At 50.0% G+C, this 20,010-nt stretch overlaps 2 protein-coding genes across 5 annotated transcripts in view; one reads left to right on the forward strand and one right to left on the reverse strand.

Moving 5' to 3' along the window:
- sptb (spectrin, beta, erythrocytic) overlaps positions 1–13,344 on the forward strand; it is a 33,119-nt gene extending 19,775 nt beyond the window's left edge. For 2 of the 4 annotated variants that reach the window (XM_064311427.1, XM_064311345.1), the window contains exons 17-35: positions 2–92; positions 272–418; positions 1,113–1,376; positions 1,665–1,880; positions 2,393–2,482; positions 2,909–3,187; positions 3,882–4,012; positions 4,499–4,703; positions 5,367–5,590; positions 6,047–6,197; positions 6,644–6,888; positions 7,701–7,839; positions 8,231–8,315; positions 8,640–8,836; positions 9,127–9,200; positions 9,444–9,507; positions 9,798–10,060; positions 10,445–10,612; positions 11,198–13,344. In XM_064311427.1, coding sequence (XP_064167497.1) covers positions 2–92; positions 272–418; positions 1,113–1,376; positions 1,665–1,880; positions 2,393–2,482; positions 2,909–3,187; positions 3,882–4,012; positions 4,499–4,703; positions 5,367–5,590; positions 6,047–6,197; positions 6,644–6,888; positions 7,701–7,839; positions 8,231–8,315; positions 8,640–8,836; positions 9,127–9,200; positions 9,444–9,507; positions 9,798–10,060; positions 10,445–10,612; positions 11,198–11,432 — 3,268 coding nt within the window. In that variant the 3' untranslated portion in view covers positions 11,433–13,344. Of the gene's footprint in view, position 1; positions 93–271; positions 419–1,112; positions 1,377–1,664; positions 1,881–2,392; positions 2,483–2,908; positions 3,188–3,881; positions 4,013–4,498; positions 4,704–5,366; positions 5,591–6,046; positions 6,198–6,643; positions 6,889–7,700; positions 7,840–8,230; positions 8,316–8,639; positions 8,837–9,126; positions 9,201–9,443; positions 9,508–9,797; positions 10,061–10,444; positions 10,656–11,197 lie in introns of those variants that run through there. The other 2 variants (XM_064311272.1, XM_064311197.1) reach the window with 1 other exon arrangement.
- A 540-nt stretch (positions 13,345–13,884) lies between these two features.
- Positions 13,885–20,010, reverse strand: part of LOC135241463 (synaptosomal-associated protein 23-like) — a 13,010-nt gene continuing 6,884 nt past the window's right edge. The window contains 7 exon segments of the mRNA XM_064311962.1: positions 13,885–16,218; positions 16,565–16,718; positions 17,754–17,803; positions 18,069–18,168; positions 18,402–18,519; positions 18,830–18,878; positions 19,237–19,278. Of these exon segments, the coding sequence (XP_064168032.1) occupies positions 16,156–16,218; positions 16,565–16,718; positions 17,754–17,803; positions 18,069–18,168; positions 18,402–18,519; positions 18,830–18,878; positions 19,237–19,278 (576 nt within the window). The 3' untranslated portion in view covers positions 13,885–16,155.

Genomic DNA, 20,010 nt, shown 5'->3' on the forward strand with positions numbered 1-20,010 from the left:
GGTACAAGACCAACCGAGGCAAGGCCAAGGAGGTTTCCGGGAAACTGAAGGACAACCGAGACCTTCAGCACTTCCTGCAGAACACGCAGGACGTATGTTTCTTTTAAGCTTAATAACAAATGCCTTGCATAAATATCCTCGGGCACTGCATCAAGAGTGTCCCTGAGGCCCCTGAGGGGTCCATCGCTTCTCTCTGATTGACGTCTCTGTGTTTGTCTTATCCCTCCGTTTCTCGCTCTCTCTCCGCTGCCTCTCCACCCCCCTCCCTCAGCTCACCCTGTGGATAAACGAGAAGATGCTGACGGCCCAGGACATGTCGTACGACGAGGCCAGGAACCTGCACAGCAAGTGGAAGAAGCACCAGGCCTTCATGGCCGAGCTGTCCTCCAATAAGGACTGGCTGGACAAGATCGACCAGGTCGGGGGGTGGGGGGGTAGTTGGGCGGGGGGTGGGAGGGGGGTGGGCATGGAGGAGTGTCTAAGGCAGTGATCTTCATTCCTCAGGCCGTAAGGTCTGCTGGTTTTTGTTGTCATACAGCAGTGAATTGGTCAGTTAAAGCAGTCACACCTCACCTGATTCCTTGGGTCTGAATAGCTTGCTGATATTAAGGCAAAAACAAAAACCAGCAGACCTTGCTGCTTGCCAGGACCAGAAATGAAGATCACTTGTCTGAGGAGTCGGAGGGAAAATAGCAAGAGGGTGGGGGGTGGGGGGGGGGGGGGGTGAGGCTACTCTGCAACAGCACTCAGAGAAGCAGGAAGTTTGAAGCTGTCAGTTTAGGGAGCTTGGGAGGCCGAGAGAATGAGATGGCTGGGGATAAGTGGGGGGAGGTTGTGAATTAGTTCCTTTACTGTTTGTATTTTGATATTCATTGCTGTATATTTATTAGAGTAAGAGTCTGAAGGAAGTATCAGTGACTGAAGCTTGTTTATTGTCATGGTAATGTCTCAGGGTCTTTATATCTGCTGCACAATAAGAATACACATATTGATCTCGGCTGTGTGTATGTATGTGTGTGTGTGTGTGCGTGTTACTCTGTATTTCTGTGTGTGTGTGTGTTTCTGTGTGTGTGTGTGTGTGTGTGTGTTCCTGTGTGTGTGTGTGTGCTCAGGAGGGCAATGAGCTGATGAAGGCCAAGCCTGAGTTCGGCCCTGTGGTGAGGGATCGGCTCTCCAAGCTGCACGAGCTCTGGGACAAGCTGGAGTCCACCACCCAGGAGAAGGACCGCCTCCTGTTCGATGCCAACCGCTCCGAGCTGGTGGACCAGAGCCTGGCCGACACCAAGAAGTGGCTGGGAGACCTGCAGCAGCAGCTGCAAGGGGACGAGGACGTCAAGGACCTGACCAGCGCCAACATCCTGCTCAAGAAACACCAGGTGTGTGTGCCTGTGTGTGTGCGCGCGCGCGTGCGTGCGTGTGGCGTGCATGTGTGTATGTATGTGTATGTGTATTTATGAAATACAGGATAATTCTTCATCTTGGCTTCTCAAAGTGTATCAGCTCTTGGTTATTTTGTAGAGCCAAGTCAACAGCCCCATCTAAATCTGTAGACTGTGTGGTATAACAGGGGAACAGTATTGGGATGTCTGATGTCTCAAATGTGTGCGCCCGCCTCACCCTTCACCCTGCCCGCCCCGCTGGGGAATTTGGGGCCCTCCTCCCAGATGGTGGAGAACCAGGTGCGGGACCGGGCGCGGGAGATGGAGGAGCTGAGGGACGCGGTGCAGAGCCGCGCCTCCCAGAGTCCCGAGCTGGAGGCGGAGCAGCAGGCTCTGCAGACGCAGTTCCAGAGGCTCCTCCCACCTCTGGCCCAGAAGCGGGACAAGCTGGAGAACGCCAAGGCCGTGCAGCAGTTCTACAGGGACCTCGCCGACGAGATCGTGAGAAAGCCCTCTCAATCAATCAATCAATCAATCAATCAGTCAGTCAGTCAGTCAATCAAACAGTCAGCCAATCAGTCAGTAGTCTGTCAGTCAATCAATCAATCAATCAATCAAGCAAATAGTCAATCAATCATTAAATCAATCAGTCAACCAAACAATCAATCAAACAATCAGTTAGTCAATCAATCAGTTTGTCCATTTTTTAATCAATCAATCAGTTATCAATTAGTCAATAAATCAATCAGTCAGTCACTCAATCAACCAATCAATCAACCAGTCAATCAAACAGTCTATCAATTTCCTTGGTTTCCTAGTTTCCTGTAAAGAATCTTTGTGACAGGGTCTCTGTAAAAAGCACCATGCAAATGCAGTTGAATTGAACTGAACTAAATTAATCAGTTGGTCAATCAGTCAGTCTTTGTATGTGTGTTGAAATGTTTACAAATAAGATGCCCTATAATCTTTTGTTCATGACTTCATAATCTTTCTCTTTCTCGCTGTGTCGGTAGCTGTGGGTTGAAGAGAGGTTGCCCCAGGCAACGTCACAAGAGCACGGAAACAATCTCCAAGCCGTCCAGCTGCTTCAGAAAAAGAACCAGGTGAGCACATCACAGATGAGCTGAGGTCATACCTGCTGTGTTTACATACACAGCTGCAGGTAACATGGCTGGAGGTTCCAGTCACATTACGCACACTATCAGGACTGCAGCAGCTGTAATGATGCTACTTGTGACTTCATACTTCCTGGGTACTTTTCTTCATACTTTCATACTTTCATACTTTATCAGTTAAACATTATTACATGAATAATAGAGAATATTAAGAGAAAAACAATTATAAAATATTGCCCACAAAGTTATTACATGAATACTATTTCTTCTAGGTGTTACTATTAAGTGCTATACTATTTCAGTTGCTGTTCTAACGTCACAGTGGCTGAAGTTGCTGTATTGGGTAGAGAAAGTCACACATGAAGCTCATATTTGAACCCTCTTCCTCCCTCCCTCTCCCCCCCCCCACCCCAGACTTTACAGAAGGAGATCGAGGGGCACCAGCCGCGCATAGACGAGGTGCTGGACCGCGGGCGGCGCATGGTGGCGGGGGGCAGCCCCGAGTCGGAACGCATCGGGGAGCAGACGGGGGAGCTGGAGGAGGTGTGGGCGCGGCTGCAGGAGGAGGTGGCCAAGCGGGGGCAGCGGCTGGACGGCTCCAGGCAGGCGCAGCAGTACTACAGCGACGCAGACGAGGCCGAGGCCTGGATCGGGGAGCAGGAGCTCTACATGATCTCCGACGAAAAGCCCAAGGTGGGGGGGGGTTAGGGTTAGGGTTAGAGGTAGAGTTGGGGGGGGGGGGTCGCTGCTGGCTACAGGTAGGCCTACCTGGAGGTGGGTGCATGAAAGGGTAATGAAAACTCTATTAGCAGTGATAAGTGTGTTTATTGTGTTTTAACATCCTGGGCAATATCTATGAACTCCATATGAATAGTGTGTTTCTGTGTTTATGACATGGTTATAAGTACCTTGTTGCTCTTTATCTTTGAGATGTTTAGATTTGTCGTAGTCTACAGCTCTGTTTGAGTACCTTTGTTAGGATGCAGTCAACACCTATTGCAGCTTTGTTCACAATTAAAAAGCAGATGTTCCCTTTTTTGTTCTTGACAAACTTTTTTTTTTATTTGTGTGTGTGTTATGTGTGCATGTTGTGTGTGTGTGTGTGCATGTATGCGTGTATGTGTGTGTGCGCGTGTGTGTGTGTGTGCATGTATGCGTGTGTCTGTGTGTGTGTATGTGTGTGTGCGCGCGTGTGTGTGCGTGTGTGTGTGTGTGTGTGTGTGTGCATGTATGCGTGTGTGTCTGTGTGTGTGTATGGTGTGTGCGCGTGTGTGTGTGTTGTGTGTGTGTGTGTGTGTTTGTGGTGGCGCGTGTGTGTGGTGTTGTGGTGTGTGTGTATGTGTGTTGCGGGCTGTGTGTGTGTGTGTTCTCCCTTTCCTACCCCCAGGATGAGCAGAACGCCATGCTGATGTTAAAGCGGCATCTGAATCAGAAGCAGAACGTCGACGCCTATGGCGACTCCGTCCAGAAGCTGGCAGACCGCGCCCAGAAGATGCTGGCCGAGGACCATCCTGACGGGTGCGTGGGGGCACAGAGGCCCCCCTTTTCCCGCTTTTTTGAGTGTCGCATGAGCCTCTCCAGGTGGTCTTTGTGAAGTCAGGCCACATGTTCATGCCCTCCCATTCTCTCTCTTTCTCCCTTTCTTCCCTCTTCCCTCTCTCTCCCATCCTCTTTGTCTGTATGTCTATCTATCCCCCTCCCTCCTCCCTTTCTCTTTCTGTTTCCCTCTCTGCCTCTGTCTCTCTCTCTCTCCCTTTATTCCTCTTCCCTCTCTCCCATCCTCTTTGGCTGTATGTCTCTCTATATCCCTTCTTCCTCCCTTTCTCTGTGTCCCTCTCTCTCTCCCTCTCTTCCTCTCTCTCTGCTTGTCTTCATCCTCTCCCTCTCTCTCTCTTTCTCTGTCCTCTCTCTCTCTCTGCTTGTCTTCATCCTCTCCCTCTCCCTCTCTCTCTCTCCCTCTCTCTCTCTCTCTCTCTCTCCCCCTCTCCCTCCCTCCCCCCGCAGCGAGGCCATAATTCGGCGGCAGGGCCAGGTGGACAAGCAGTACGCCGGGCTGAAGGAGCAGGCCGACGACCGCAGGAAGAAGCTGGAGCACGTCTACCACCACTTCCTGCTGAGCCGCGAGGTGGAGGACCTGGAGCAGTGGATCGCCGAGCGCGACCTGGTGGCGTCCTCGCAGGAGATGGGCCAGGACCTGGACCACGTCACGGTGAGCGGGGGGGCGGGGGGGGATGGGGTGCGGTGTCGCGTTGTTAAAGAGCTGTGCTAAACTTCATTTCCCCTCTGCAAAAGACAAATATGAAGAACTCCGGTCTGCTCTTTGCTAAACTCACAGAAGATATTACAGAGACCGGACAGGCCTTTCAATGCATTTCAGTGGGCATTCCGGACCGATAGTAAAGTGACAAAATTTGAGTTTTGGTTAAGAGAAAATACCCACAACGTGAATAACTAACATTTACAGACTACAGATGCAAATTCCACACCTAGCATCAACTCTAGACCTTTTGTTAGCCTTCTTGTGCATGAGCTAATGATGCAAAGAGACACAGCTCACCAAAAAATAGCTGAATAGTCCAATTACTTTGATCCCCTAAAATGGGAACACTATACAAGGGGCTGTAATTCCTACATGGATCACCCTATGTGGTTGTACTTTAACCACATATGCATTGTTTCATTTCAATTCCAATGTTCTGGAGTACAGAGCCAACAACAGCCAAAACAGCGCCACTGTCTCCATACTTCCGGATTTAACTGTAATAGATTTTTTTTTAAAATATTTCTTCGATTATACTATTTATTTTTTTTAAATTAAGGCGTCGTATTTGTGTGTGTGACGCCGTTTCTCGTCCCCCCCCTAACCAACCAGATCCTGCGGGAGAAGTTCCGCGAGTTCGCCCGGGAAACGGGGTCCGTGGGCCAGGAGCGCGTGGACGCGGTGAACCAGACGATCGACGAGCTGATCGAGTCGGGCCACAGCGAGGCGGCCGCCATGGCGGAGTGGAAGGACAACATCAACGAGAGCTGGGCCGACCTGCTGGAGCTCATCGACACCCGGGGGCAGCTCCTCACCTCCTCCTACGACATCCTCAAGTGGGTCTGAGGATGATGGGAAAATGAGTTTTATTACGGCACATGGCGGTCTGAGGATGATGGGAAAATTAGTTTTATTACGGCACATGGCGGTCTGAGGATGATGGGAAAATGTGTGTTATTGCAGCACATGGCGGTCTGAGGATGATGGGAAAATGAGTTTTATTATCGCACTTGGCATACAGGTGTAGAATTATATTTATTTATATTATTATTTATCATTATGCATTACTATTATTATTAGTAGTAGTAGTAGTGTAGTAGTAGTAGACGTATTAGCAGAAATAATCAGTAAGTAAGAAAGTTACTTCTCAGTATTTTGTTCCAGTCACCCAGATTTGCTAATCAGCACAATTCTTCAGCCAGGAGGTAGTAGAACTAATTAGTGAAATGGCACTGGGCCGATATATCATGCAAATACAACAGAGGAACCCAAGACCTGATCTCTCTCCTCAGGTACTTCTACGATGGCAAGGAGCTGGTGGCGCAGATCCAGGAGAAGCAGACCCAGCTGCCCGAGGACGTGGGCGAGGACTTCAGCAAAGCCGAGTCCTTCCACCGCATGCACGCGGCCTTCGAGAGGGACATCAGCACGCTGGGAAAACAGGTACAGAGGGGCAGCGGAGCACCACCCTCTGGAGAGGAGGAATTAGTGCAGTTGTAAAGAATCTGATCCTTTTTTTAAAAAACACAATGTTCCAATAATCATTAAAGGCGCTGGATAGTTGCATTATGATTTTTCCGAATTGATTGTCTTTAACAAGCATATTTATCTTGTGAAAATTGTGTCCAGCTAAATCCATTCCCAAAGTTGTTTTCACTCATTGTCCAAAGCCGTGAAAAATACAGTTGATGTTTGTTTTCTGTTCCACGTTTTCAGTGAATTAAATGGTCCACTGGTGGTTTCTCCAATGCCATGGTTCTCACTACTGTGATCTACTCTGACGTCTTCTGAACCTGGATTTATCATGTCCTTTCCAGCATGTTTACTCATTTCTATGACATAATATGTCGCATAACACAAGTCCATATGCCTGTGTGCGCCCCCTGCAGGTGCAGCAGTTCCAGGACACCGCCACGCGTCTGCACGCCCAGTATGCGGGCGACCAGGCCACGGACATCCAGACGATGGAGCACGAGGTGGTGGAGGCCTGGAAGGCCCTGCTGGACGCCTGCGATGGGCGGCGGGCCCAGCTGGTGGACACGGCCGACAAGTTCCGCTTCTTCACCATGGTGAGGGACCTGCTGGCCTGGATGGAGAGCATCATCCAGCAGATAGAGACCCAGGAGAAGCCCAGGTGAGTGCTGGGGGGAGCCAGGGGGATGGGGGGGGGTGTCTGGAGGGCAGGGGCGGTGAGGAAGGGGACTGGTGCAGCGGGCCGCTAGAGACTGAAGGCCCTCTCTTCCCTCTCTTCTTTCCCCACTTCCCTCTCTCTTCTCCTCCTTCCCTCTTTCTTCTTCATTCATCCCTCTCTCCTCTCTCCCTTCCCTCTCTCCTCTCCTCCCTCCCTCTTTCTTCTCTCTTCATCAATCTCTCCTCTCTCCTCTCCCCTTCCCACTGTTCCCTCTTTCCTCTCCTCCCTCTTCCTTCTTTCTTTTTCCCTCTGTTGTCCTTCACCCTTCATCCCTCCTTCCCTCTCTCCTCCCTCCTCTCCCCCTCTCCCCCTTCCCTCTCTCCTCCCTCCTCTCCCCTCTCCCCCTTCCCTCCCCTCCCTCCTCCTCCTCTCCCCTTCCCCCTCCTCTCCTCCTCTGCCCTCTCCTCCCCCTCCTCATGCCTCTCCCCCTTTCCCCTCTCCTCCCCCTCTCCCCTCTCCCCCCTTCCTCCCTCTCCTCCCTCCTCTCCCCCTCTCCCCTTTACCTCTCTCCTCCCTCCTCCTCCCCCTTCCCTCTCTCCTCCCTCCTCTCGCCCTCTCCCCCTTCCCCCTCCTCCTCCCTCCTCTCCCCTCTCCCCCTTCCCCCTCTCCTCCCTCCTCTCCCCCTCTCCCCTTTACCTCTCTCCTCCCTCCTCTCCCCCCTTCCCTCTCTCCTCCCTCCTCTCCCCCTCTCCCCCCTTCCCTCTCTCCTCCCTCCTCTCCCCCTCTCCCCCTTCCCTCTCTCCTCTCCTCCTCAGGGATGTGTCCTCGGTGGAGCTCCTGATTAAGTACCACCAGGGCATCCGCTCAGAGATTGACGCCAGAGACCCCAAATTCAGCAACTGTGTGGAGCTGGGGCGCACCCTGCTGGCCCGCAAGCACCGCGACTCTCCAGAGGTCAGGGGGGTCAGGGGTCAATCGTCTGTGCCCAAAAAACTAAACTGTTTTATTTAAGATTAGATTTACTATTTTGTTAATGAATGTACAAGTAAAATTATAATTCAGGCTTAAATGAACCCTTAAAATGACCCTTGTATTCCAGAAGATTCCAGGTTTAGACTCATGGCTGTTTTAATCAAAATCATTCAGTAAACCTTGATACCACCTGGTCAAGCAGACTGATTGCTCCCAGTTTGGAGTGGAGTCTTGTGCTAATTGACTTCTTTCACTGCTAACTGAGCTGAGCTTTCCCGCTGGAGCTGCAGTCTGGGGTCCTCCTGTCTGAACCAGTCAGGAGGACCCTGTAGCCTGAACAGGGTTTCACTGCTGCCCCCCCCTACCCCACCAGATCAAAGAGAAGCTCATCCAGCTGATGGAGAAGAAGAAGGAGATGATGACCAAGTGGGACGAGCGTTGGGACTGGCTCAGACTATGTGAGTGAGCTTCCACCATTTTGATCTTGTGTAGAAATACTACCGTACACTCCATGAAAATATATCCAACGTAGGTGATGGGATCCAACTTAAACACCCTTATGCAAGGCCCAGGGGTGCCATGTGTGGGGGAGGAGTTAAGATGATTTTAAAGGGCCTTGACTGACAGGGGCCCTCAAAAAATATTAGAATATAGAATTCTCTGAGGTGGTGGGGCCCAATCTTCTCCCCTTGGCGAGGCCCCTGTTTGTGCCTCGGAGTGGCTCATTGTTGCCGTCTCTGCCCCTCCCCCCCCCCCACCCCCCATGGCGGGATGTCTCGCAGTGCTGGAGGTGTGCCAGTTCTCGCGGGACGCCTCGGTGGCAGAGGCCTGGCTGGTGGCGCAGGAGCCCTACGTGGCCAGCAGGGACCTGGGGCAGACGGTGGACGAGGTGGAGAAGCTCCTGAAGAGGCACGAGGCCTTCGAGAAGTCCGCCTCCACCTGGGACGAGCGCTTCTCCGCCCTGCAGCGCCTGACCACGGTGCGTCCGTCTGTCCATCTGTCTGTCTGTCAGTCCATATGTCTGTCTGTTCTTCTGTCCAGTGATTTGCTGTCAACGTAGTGAGTGCTGAGTGTGCTGCATCACTATGACAGCATCATAACTTCGTGCTGTGATATCCTGCTAGTATCTCTGTGCTGTATGTCAGTGCTGTAATCTCACTGTGCTGTATCTCAGTGCTGTAATCTCACTGTGCTGTATGTCAGTGCTGTAATCTCACTGTGCTGTATGTCAGTGCTGTAATCTCACTGCGCTGTATCTCCACGTTTCAGCTGGAGCTGCTGGAGCTGAGGAAACAGCAGCAGCTTAGGTCAGAGGAGGAGCAGCGCACTGATAGGGACAGCAGGTAAGCCCCGCCCCTTTCCCAGGAGAGCCAATCCCTCTGTCCTGAGGGCCCTCACATGAGGGCTCCAGGTTTGGCTCTTTTTTTTTTTCATTCAATGTTCACCAAGATTTGACATACAATTAAAAAAAATTTAATTAATTTTATAAAATGGCCCAGGAGTTTTCCTGTCTGTCTGCTACTGTAAGTGTGGTTGAGGACTGAACTCTGACCTTTGAGGACTGAACTGTGACCTTTCCTCTTCAGGAGGGAAGACACCGGGTTTGCAGAAGAGTCCTCAGAGTTCTACACCGTAGAGGACCCTTCTCTGGTCAGTTACCTGCTGATTTATCATGTTCACATACAGGAGAATTCCCACTGAGCCCCGAGGCAGTTTCCCCTTATTATATGAAGGACGTGTTTCTGTGTGTGTGTGTGCGTGTGAGTGACGGTATGTGTGTGTGTGTTTGTGTGCGTGTATGTGTGCATACCCGTGTACATATGTGTGTGTGTGTGCATACCCGTGTACATATGTGCGTGTGTGTGTGTGCGTGTACATGTGTGTGCTCTGATGTTTTCTCAGATCTCCGTTGTGTGTGTGTGTGTGTGTGTTATCCCTAGTCTGCGTCCGGGCCTGTTGGTTCGAGCTTGGGGCGGATGGACGGGTCTGTGGAGGAGCCCGCAGCGCTGCCAGTGCCTGAGACGCAGGCCAGCGGCTCCGGGCAGGCGGGCCCCTCCGCGCCAGGACTGGCTCCGCCCCCCAGGGACACAGAGAAGGCCGCCACCCTCCCCACGGACCCCCCCAGGAGCCAGGCTGTGCTGCTGAAGGGCATGCTGGGACGCAAGCACGAGCTGGACGGAACCGGAAAGAAGGCCTCGAACAGGTCCGAGCTCAAGGGTCAAAAATATATGTCTTTAGCCCAAACATTATGGAGCTCACTGTAACTCTGTTCCTCCTGTACAGAGAGCATTTTCTCAGCAAGGTGTTAAAGCTGTGAGAGAGTTTGTGTCTTCCCTTCACCTGTTACATTACATTACATTCCAGGCATTTAGCAGACACTCTTATCCTGAGCGACTTACATAACTTTAAAAAAAAAAAAAAAAACATACATAGCATTTAAATTGTATCCATTTATATAGCTGGATATATACTGAAGAAATTCAGGTTAAGCACCTTGCTCCAGGGCACAACGGCCAGTGTCCCAGCAGGGAATCGAACCCGCGACCTTTAGGTTGCAAGACCAACTCCTTACCCCTTACCTGCCCAGGTCCTGGAACACCCTGTACTGCGTGCTGAAGCCCGGGCAGCTCTCCGCCTACAAGGACGTCAAGAGCTACGGCGTCACGTACCACGGCGAGGACCCGCTGCAGCTCGGCGGCGCCGTCTTCGAGGCCCTGCCGCACTACAAGAAGAAGAAGCACGTGTTCAAACTGCGGTGAGAGCCCCGGGCCGCTAGGCCGCTAGCCCGCTAGGCTGCTAGCCCGCTAGCCCCTAGGATTAAAGCCACAGCCCTATGTTGTTACGCTCGCCGTACCGCCTGGCCACTAGGCGCCCCGTCTAGGTCCGCAGGCCGCGGGGAGCGTCCTGTTTAAACCGATAGACCACTTGTTGAGCTCCGTAGTTGCTGACTACGCTGCCGGCTTGATATAAGATGTCTCAAGACGGTCCCGTCTGGCAGTGAAAGTCCAGTGAAATAGTGGGTTGTTAAAAAAAAAAAAAGTAATTTCGCGGGGTGAAGAAGTGTACTCTGAGTAATGTTATGCATGTGCCTCGAGAAAGGAAGATAAATGAGTTGGGTTTAATATGGCTTTTCAAACTGTCCTCATGTACGTGTCTTAAATGTTTCTGGAGATCTACCATCCTGTGGGTTTTAATTTCTACCTTAATTTTCCACACCTGATTCTACTAATTAGCAGCTCAACCAGATCTCTGGCTGTCGAGTTGAGGTGTGCTGCTTTGTTAGGGCTGCAGTGAAAACCTACAGGAGGACGGTAGATCTCCAGGAACAGGGCTGGCCCAGCGCTGGCAGAACGGACCTGTGTTGTAATGCCCGTGTGCGCCTGCAGGAGGAGCTGGAGAGCTGGAAACAGGCTCTGGAGAGGGCGTCGGATCCCCAGTCAGAGGACGCGGGCGCCGGACCCTCGGGAGCACGGGCCCGCAGCTTGCCCCCGCCCTCGTCCCTCGCCCTCCCAGAAGACAGTTCTGCCAAGAAGGACAAGGAGAAGAGGTTCAGCTTGTTTACGAAAAAGAAATGAGGAGGGGGCGGGTGTGGTCAGGGTCAAAGGTCGCTGCGCAGCCAGGCTTCCTTTTTAATCACTGTCCTGATTTTTTTACATCAACAAAAAATTTGTAAGATTTAAAATAATAATAATGATAATAATAATAATAATAATAATAATATGTTAAGTAGGAATGCAAATCACTCTCTTCCTGCCTGTATTTAAGCCAGTGTTTCTGCAATGCTGAATTTTTAACTCTTTTCTACACTCAACAGATCCACACTTTAACCAAAAACACAAACGCTCCTTTCACAATCAACCAAAGAATGATAGCATTATTTTATTTTCCTTAGGATTTTATTTTTTTAATTTTGCTTCCTTTTCGGCATGCTTTGTTGTACTTGTGTGTGCTACATACCATAAGACTTTTTAAAAAGTTTTGTTAATTTGCCTTATTCCTATAAAGAAATGGTTGTGAATAGTAATACTGTGTTGTTAGCGTCAGGGTATAGGTTCTATTAGAGTCTCCATTAGGTTGGGCTAAAAGATTTGTAAATGCTGTTTTTGATGACACATTAACAGATTTGGCGAAATACTGGGTTGTATAGTACTATATGGCATAAACGCACCCAGTGTCAAAATGCAAATAAGTATTCAAACTGTTCCCTCTGAGAATTATGAAATGTTAATCTTCGACTATTGGAAACTGATTTAGCACTGATTTTAAAATGAGACTATTTATAAACTGTCTGGTAAACTATAAAGTTAACTAACTTCAGAAGTGTCAGACACCACTAAAACACTATACTGGTTTAAAAATTAACCCCAAACTGCAGACAATCTTTAATTTAAAAAACTTGAATTATGGCAAAGAAAAGTGTATGTATCATTTTACAGATTTCCAACTGACATGATACACAGTGTGTCCAAATGTGTTCCTTGTTTATGGAGTAAACTTTTGTTGAATATGGTGCTAACTCTTATAGGAAGGGGGTCAAACTTGTCCTGTTGCCATCGTGACACCTCTTCCATCTCAGTATACCCCCCTCCCCTCACCCCCACCCTCTAAACTCAGTGCCAAGAAGCTTTTCCACAAAATGGGAAAGGTTCCTGGGAATAGGTGAATAGAATGCTTTCCCGGGATTTTGAATGTTGAGGCTCCAGGAACTGTTGGGAGAAACGGATAGTGAAGTAAGAGATGCTGAAGAAGAAGAAGAATGAGAAAGAGTTCAAGTGAAAGGTGAAAGAATCTTTAAGTTCACAATTTATTCTAAAAAGTTAATGTTTATTTTTATTTCTTTAAAAAATTTTTAAAAATTCAATAGCCGGTCGCTCTCTCCCAGTGGAAGATCGTAGATAATTTGGGAGAATACTCACACACAAACGTAGATTTACTTTTAAATCACTGACTGAAAAATTTACATAGGGGGGAAAAAATATATATATGGAAAATGTGTTTATATTAAGAGTTTGTTATATTTATAATTATCAACTGAAATGGGAAAAGAAGAAAAGCGGACTATAGCAGTTTTATTTTTTCAATTGCACAGAGCAGTTCCCCCCTTTTATTTTGACGCATGTCAGAAGCGGCCAGTTCGCGTCCTTCCTGAAGGACAGCCTTGCACTGAAAGCACAGCCGTTACCCCCCTCGCCCCCGCGGACCTGCACCCACCCGAAACCGTCCTTAAAACGGCCCTTTCGCCCATCGCCTCCCCCATTCCCCGTCCGGTCCGTTCGGCCCGAAGCTTAGCAGCGCATGTCGTCCTCCTCTGTCCTCAGCTTCCTGTTCTCCGGTCCCTTCAGTGGGGTCTATAGCCTGTATGTTTTCTACTCAGTAACCGTGTACCCCATTTTCCAAAATGTTGGTTTGCACAGGTCTGACGTTTTGAGAGCCGAGGAGAAAAAAAAAACAAAAAAACAAAAACAATAAACCTACCAGTTTGGAGAAGAGTGTGGGCTGCTGGTTTTGTTATGGAGGGTAAGGGAGGGGGAAGGGGTGACAGTCTGTTTTGTCTGCAAAGGCCTCATCTACTCGCAACTGCTGGGTACTTTATTTGCATGTGCAGTTTTTTGTCCCAGTTTCAGGGAAACATGCTCATGGTGTTCGGCTGGAGAGCGAGGTGTCAAACTCCAGTCCTGGAGGGCCGCAGTGTGTCTGCAGGCGTTTGAGGTTTCCTTTCAATCAGTAGCCAATTAAGACCTTGAGAACAGTGTGTGTGTGGAGTGTTTAGCCAATCAATGGCCTGAATGAATCACTGGTCCTGAAATACACTGAAAACCAGCAGACACACTGCAGCCCTCCGGGTATGTAGTTTGGCACCCCTGCTCTAGAGTAAAATTTCCGTACGGTAAATACAGGCTTTCCATAGCAACCGAGCCCCGTCTGGGAACAGGGCACCACGTGATCGTCCGCCCAGCACCCAATCAGTCAGAAAACAGTCAGTCAACAAACCGGAAAATGAAAAAATAACCAGAGTGAGAAAAGAGGTGCCTGATAGAAGTTTATTAAAACAATACAAATATACCAGTATACATTTCACTTAAGAGAGAAGGCTGCAGAAGCTTTAGTGTACTTTGAAGAGAAATAAAGGCACTTTTTAATTCAATTAATTATTCTTTCTTAAGTTCAAATGAAGAAATTAAATAAAACAGCAACAACAAAAAAAGAGGGAAAAAAATCTTTACAAAAAAAAAAAACGGCAAAAATGTTTGAGCATCCTACAATAGAGACAGACTCAGGCTTCCTCCATTTTAAGGTGACTCAAGACTTGCTGCCATTGCCGTCACATTCCATTGGTGAACAGTGGGAGGCAGTAAAAGCTCTGTGTGTAAATTACGTGGCTTTAAACCAGCAGTACTGAATTGACAGACAGCTGCCACACACTCATCACTGCAGGACAGCAGTACTGAGGGGTGTGGCCTAAACGCAGAGGCACCCCCCCCCCTTCCCCCCTCCCCCCCTCCCCCCCAGAACCCCAACCTCTGCACTGAATCCATTCAATCTGCAGCCAACAGACTTGGGAGTTTTAATTAGGGCAGTGACGTCACACGCGCAAGCATGAAATAACATGAGTTGTGGCAAGTTGCAGCTCCGGTTGCCATGGCGATTAAGGGGGCAGACAGACACACCCCCCCTCTCGCTGATACACAGCTATTACAACACAGCTTCCTGTATCAAACAGTGGGCGTGGTCCTGCAATGCTTCAGCTTCAAACCTGGTGCTCGAAAGAAAAGGCTGCGAGAGGCACTTTCGTTTACCGACAATAAAGTTTTAGATTCAAACAAGGCAAAAACGCTTAAGTCGTTAAGAGTCAGAAGTCAGGCAGGAACTACAGCATGTCTGTCAGCCAGTGGCACAGGCCAGACGAGGAAGAACTACAACTACCATCACCGACGGAAAAACAAAGAGGGCGAATCCTAAAGCTGCGTCGGACGTTACCGCGGTTACGCCCAGGAAATCGGGTCCCTGTGAGGAGAAGAGGCCGGCCTCAGTCCGGAGTACAGTACAGAGGATCCAGTCCTGAGGGAAACGGGTCCTCGAAAAAGGCACGCACAGGGGTCAGAAAAGCGGAGGACAGCACCCGTCCCAGCGGAGACCTGCACCCGTCCCAGCGGAGACCTACACCCGTGTCGAAGAGCGAAGCTTCGCCGTAGCCGCCACACAATCCCGGCCGCTCTGTGGTTCACGGCGGAACGGCGAGATATTTTACCTCACCCGCGAACCCGGGCCGACCCCACACAGCGTGCGGTCGGGACGGGGGACCAGTTCCGCCAACGAAACTCATACTTACGGCCGGAGATCGCACATTTTTCGGTTTAAAATTGAATTAAAAAAAAAAAATTTTTTTAAAAGGCTTATGTTTTTGTCATGGTTCATTCATACAGTATACGGATATAAAATTAATATAATGTAGATGAACACCATCATGAAATGACAGTTTTGGATACAAGAAAAAAAAAAATTACCTGCCGAGCCAATTACAAAATTTAGTATTGGTCTGTTACATATTACTAAATATTAGTTAACAATGACTAAATACAAGAGTTAGATACTGTTGTTTCACTGCTAGGCCACTAGATGGCGAACGACAAGGACAGTACAGAATGACATTATAAGAAATGGCTTGTTTTTTCAGTGACTTTCTTACACTTTACTGCGTTTTAATTTACTGGAGCAGAAACTGCACTTCAACGTGTATGTTGGCAAACAGTGATTAACCACTGATAATTATACATACTGCACATCACAAATTAGCCTGAAGTCCTTAACCAAACCTCTAAGAACTAAGAAAATGAGACTGACTGACAGACAGACCTGCGGCTTCAGCTACAAATAGCAGTGAGGAAGACATTGATTTGCGACGAAGGACTTTTTTTAACGTGAAAACAGCATCGTTGTCTTCCATTGGTTGGTTTACAGCCCTCACTGATTGTCAGAGGAAGACGGGCGGGGAGAAAGGAGGGATGGGAGGAGAGGAAAGGAAGGAGTGATGGGAGGAGAGGAAAGAGGGATGGGAGAAAAAGGAGGAGGGATGGGAGGGGAGGAGACGAAGGAGTGATGGGAGGAGAGGAAGGAGGGATAGGAGGAGAGGAAGGACTGATGGGAGGAGAGGAAAGAGGGATGGGAGAAAAAGGAGGAGGGATGGGAAGGGAGGAGGGGAGAGGAAGGAGGGATGGGAAGGGAGGAGGGGAGAGGGAGGAGGGATGGTAGGAGAGGAAGAGAGCACTGCGGAGGGGAGGGGCTGCGGCGCGGCCCTCTCTATTTGATGAGCTTGTTGGCTCTCTGGTTGGCCTCGTCGATCCGCGCCTTGTTCATGTCCGCCTGTAACGGAGAGCGCAGGGGAGGGGGGGTCAGGTGACTCAGCAGCAACCTCAGCACCTTCAGATAACCACCGCTGATTGGCCGGCGCTCGCTCAGCCCGGGAGCGCGCTGGGGGAGCGGCAGCAGGCTCATGTGGAGCAGGGACACGCCCAAAATTTGACCTACCGTCTCTGATCTGGAGCTGCGTACGGTCACACTGCAATGTCAACTGCAACCCTTAAAGTGGGCGTGTCTTCTGACACGCTCACCCAATAGTGACCGTTATCCCAAAACCACACACACCACCACCACACACTACCAGTCAGAGGAGGAGGCTGATGGTGATGATGACGATGGCGAGCCCCACCTTGTCGGTGATGCGGTCGATGGTGACGTTCTGCTTGTCGATCTCGTTGCCCATGTCCATGGCCATGGACTTCAGGTTGCCGATGATGCCCTCCACCTGGCCCAGGTTCTCCTCCATCTCGTCCTCCCGGGCGTCGTTGGTGATCCTGCGCAAGAGACGCAGGGTGAACACAGGCACGCGCACAGAGATCCACAGAGATCCACAGAGATTCACAGAGAGACACAGAGAGCACGAGATACACAAGAAGACACAGATGAAACAAGACAAACCACAGAGAGACACAGAGACACAATGACAGATGACAAACACAGACGCACACAGACCCACAGAGACACACGCACAGACACAACCCCGCACACACACACACACACACCACTGGGTCCCTTCAGGGCCCCTCAGAACTAGGCCTGCCACAGGCCGTTGGACTGCAGACGCACCACACTGCACCTGCAACACACCACTGGCTGAGGCAGGAAGGCCTTCTCTCAGAGCGCCGGTGAGTGCACTCACATCTCACTGCAGCACCAGGAAGTGCCTTCTCTCTCACTTTCAGCACCAGGAAGTGCCTTCTCTCTCACTTTCAGCAGCAGGAAGTGCCTTTTTTCCCCCCCACTCTCAGTTGTTACTTCCCCATTTCACCAGCAGCGATGCGCTGCGCTCCTCGCTTAGAAAGAACCAAAACAACACGTGCGCAAGATCAGATTAACGTGCGGTTTTGCGTAAGGCACTGCACGTGCTCAGAGAGATTATGGGGGCAGAATGGCAGTCTGGCACTGCCTGTAATCTACACATTCAGTCACACTGCAGATGAGCTAGCTAAAGTAGCATTAGCGCAGTGAACCTTCATTTCTGCTTCCTCTATTGAGTCCTATTAATACAGACACAGGTGTCGTTCCTTTCCTGGGTTTACTGTTGCTAGCAATAACATTATGACCGTTAATAACCAAGGCTTATTATAATGTCCTGTGTTCTGCATGCATCATAACAGGCCAGCGCAACACCACCATTCACATCTATAATCACACCAAACATTTCCTATACGAGCTCAGTCAAGCTCTTTCCACCTCGTCCGGTTTGGTTGGTTAACTAAGCGTTTGTCTCTGTTTGTCAAATATTTGCATTTGCAAACACACATAATACTCCCCCCCAAGACAAATCTGCTGCAAAACCGCACTCTTAAAACAGGGGCTATTACCCAGCACTCGAAATGCTGTTACCCAGCACTTACTGACCAGTATGCTGTTACCCAGCACTCTTGTACAGCACTCGATATGCTGTTACCCAGCACTCGATAATGCTGTTACCCAGCACTCGATAATGCTGTTACCCAGCACTCGATAATGCTGTTACCCAGCACTCGATAATGCTGTTACCCAGCACATGCGACCAATGCATGTACGTCCCAGCACTCGATAAGCTGTATATCGAGTACCCAGCCTCGATACTGCTTTACGAATGAGCACTCCAGACGGAAGCAGGTACCCTAGCCTGGGCGCCTGCCTGCCCCAGCCGATGGCTGCTGACCCACGCACTCGCCTACCGCTGGCGTGCTGCCCGTGCCCCAGGTGCGCTTGTAGCGCCCGTCGTGCTCGATGGACTTCACCCTGAAACACGCGGGCAGGCGGACGTTAACAGCGTACGGCCACATATCGGGGGGGGCAAGATTCATTCGAGGCTGAACATCATAATGGGAGGAGCTACTGTGACCAGTTTTTTTTTTTTTTTTTTTTTTTTTAAACCAATCAAAACGCGTTGCTCTCCCCAGCATTGGTTCAAATCAGTGAGCAGACGGCAGCACCCTCACGCCGCTGCCACTAGGGGGCAGGAGAAGGCTCACCTGTCGCAGGGGCACACGCACATGCCGCAGCACTTGGACAGATCAGTCAGGTTCCTCTCCGCCTGCTTCATGTCCTCGTTGATCTTGTCCATGCCCTCCTCCACCCGCTGCAGTTGTTCTGAGGGGAGGGATGGAGAGAGAGAAAGAGGGATGGAGGAAGGAGTGGGAGAGAGTGTGTGTGTCAGTGAAAGGGAGAGAGAGAGAGAGAGTGTGAGTGGGGTGGAGAGAGGAGGAGTGAGAGTAGGAGAGAATTGAACATGGAGCATCAATAATAAAAACAGAATCACATTTGTAATAAATCACCTGCTATATTAGCGCTCACAGGTGAAGGGCGGGGGGGGGGGGGGTTGCACACAAAAATTAATACGGCTAGTGACTCTCCAGGACGTTTTTGGGGTGAACTAGAGGCCCCACAGCAGTACACCTACCTCCCTGCTCATCCAGCATGGTGATAGTGTTCACCCCTGTCTGTCGGCTCTGTGGACGGACAGACAGACAGACAGGGTCAGGACTGACTCACCACTCCCACCAGGGAAGCCTGCAAGGGTGGCTAATTCTCAAATCTCCTTTTTAAAAGAAAATGTTAATAATTTAATGCTGGCTAAAATGGGAACACAGTCAGAACACAGGCAGGGGAAGATGTTTAAAATACATACAGCCTTTTTGTAGAGCTAGATATTTTTAATTAATTCCGGTTGATTGATTAAGTACCTAGCTTCTGCTTGGGAATGAAACTCGTAACCTCCGTGTTCTCTGACCGTTATACCACACTGCCCCCTCTAATTAAAGGAACATGAACACTGTTGATGGTAATGTCATATAGGCCACGCCTCACCTCCTCGGCCAGCTGGAGCATTCTCCTGGTGCTTTCCAGGGACTAAATGACAAGAAAAAAAACACAGAAATTACCCAATCAGCCACGGGGAAACTTAGAGTTTTCCCATCTTCTCTGACACGTGGCAGACAGAGACACACACATTCAAACACACAGAATGAGTACTTATCTCTGAAAAACAGATGAAGGAACATGATAAAAAGCGACAAAAGAAGTCATAATAACAGCTTTCACTCGAGTGGCCTTTGCTGTAAATACAGCAAACAGAGCTGCCTGTGATTCACACGGTTCAGAAGCTCGGACGATCATTTCCGTCGGGCTTCTAGGGACGCGTTTGGCAAACACCAGGCTGGCAAGACTCCGTTCGGCCTTCACCCGAGAGCCTGGTTTGTTCCAATTAACAGCCACCAGCAGACGGTGCTGGAATGCAGTCCGTCCAGGTGCGACCGCGTCTATTAATAACCAGGTGAGCTTGGTGCAACAACTGAATGGGGTGACGCTGACCTAGAATGTAAGCGACTCTGACACGGTCATCCGACCGAGCGATGCGATTCACAGAGTGAGTGACGTCACTTCAGTCACCTGACCTCCTTCAGGACAATCAGGCGTGCGTACAGAGCGCGCCGCTCCACTTCCGGAGGGGGGGGGCGTGTACTCTCTGCCCTCAGTCTGCAACAGTTTATGCAAAAAGGCCACAGGCGAATATACAGTACAGTACCCCCCCCCCGTTGGCAAGGGTTACGGCAGGAAAGGATGTGACGGTCAGCTCGGGTG

The sequence above is a fragment of the Anguilla rostrata genome, chromosome 1, assembly GCF_018555375.3.
Source record: "Anguilla rostrata isolate EN2019 chromosome 1, ASM1855537v3, whole genome shotgun sequence".
Classification (NCBI taxonomy): Eukaryota; Metazoa; Chordata; class Actinopteri; order Anguilliformes; family Anguillidae; genus Anguilla; species Anguilla rostrata.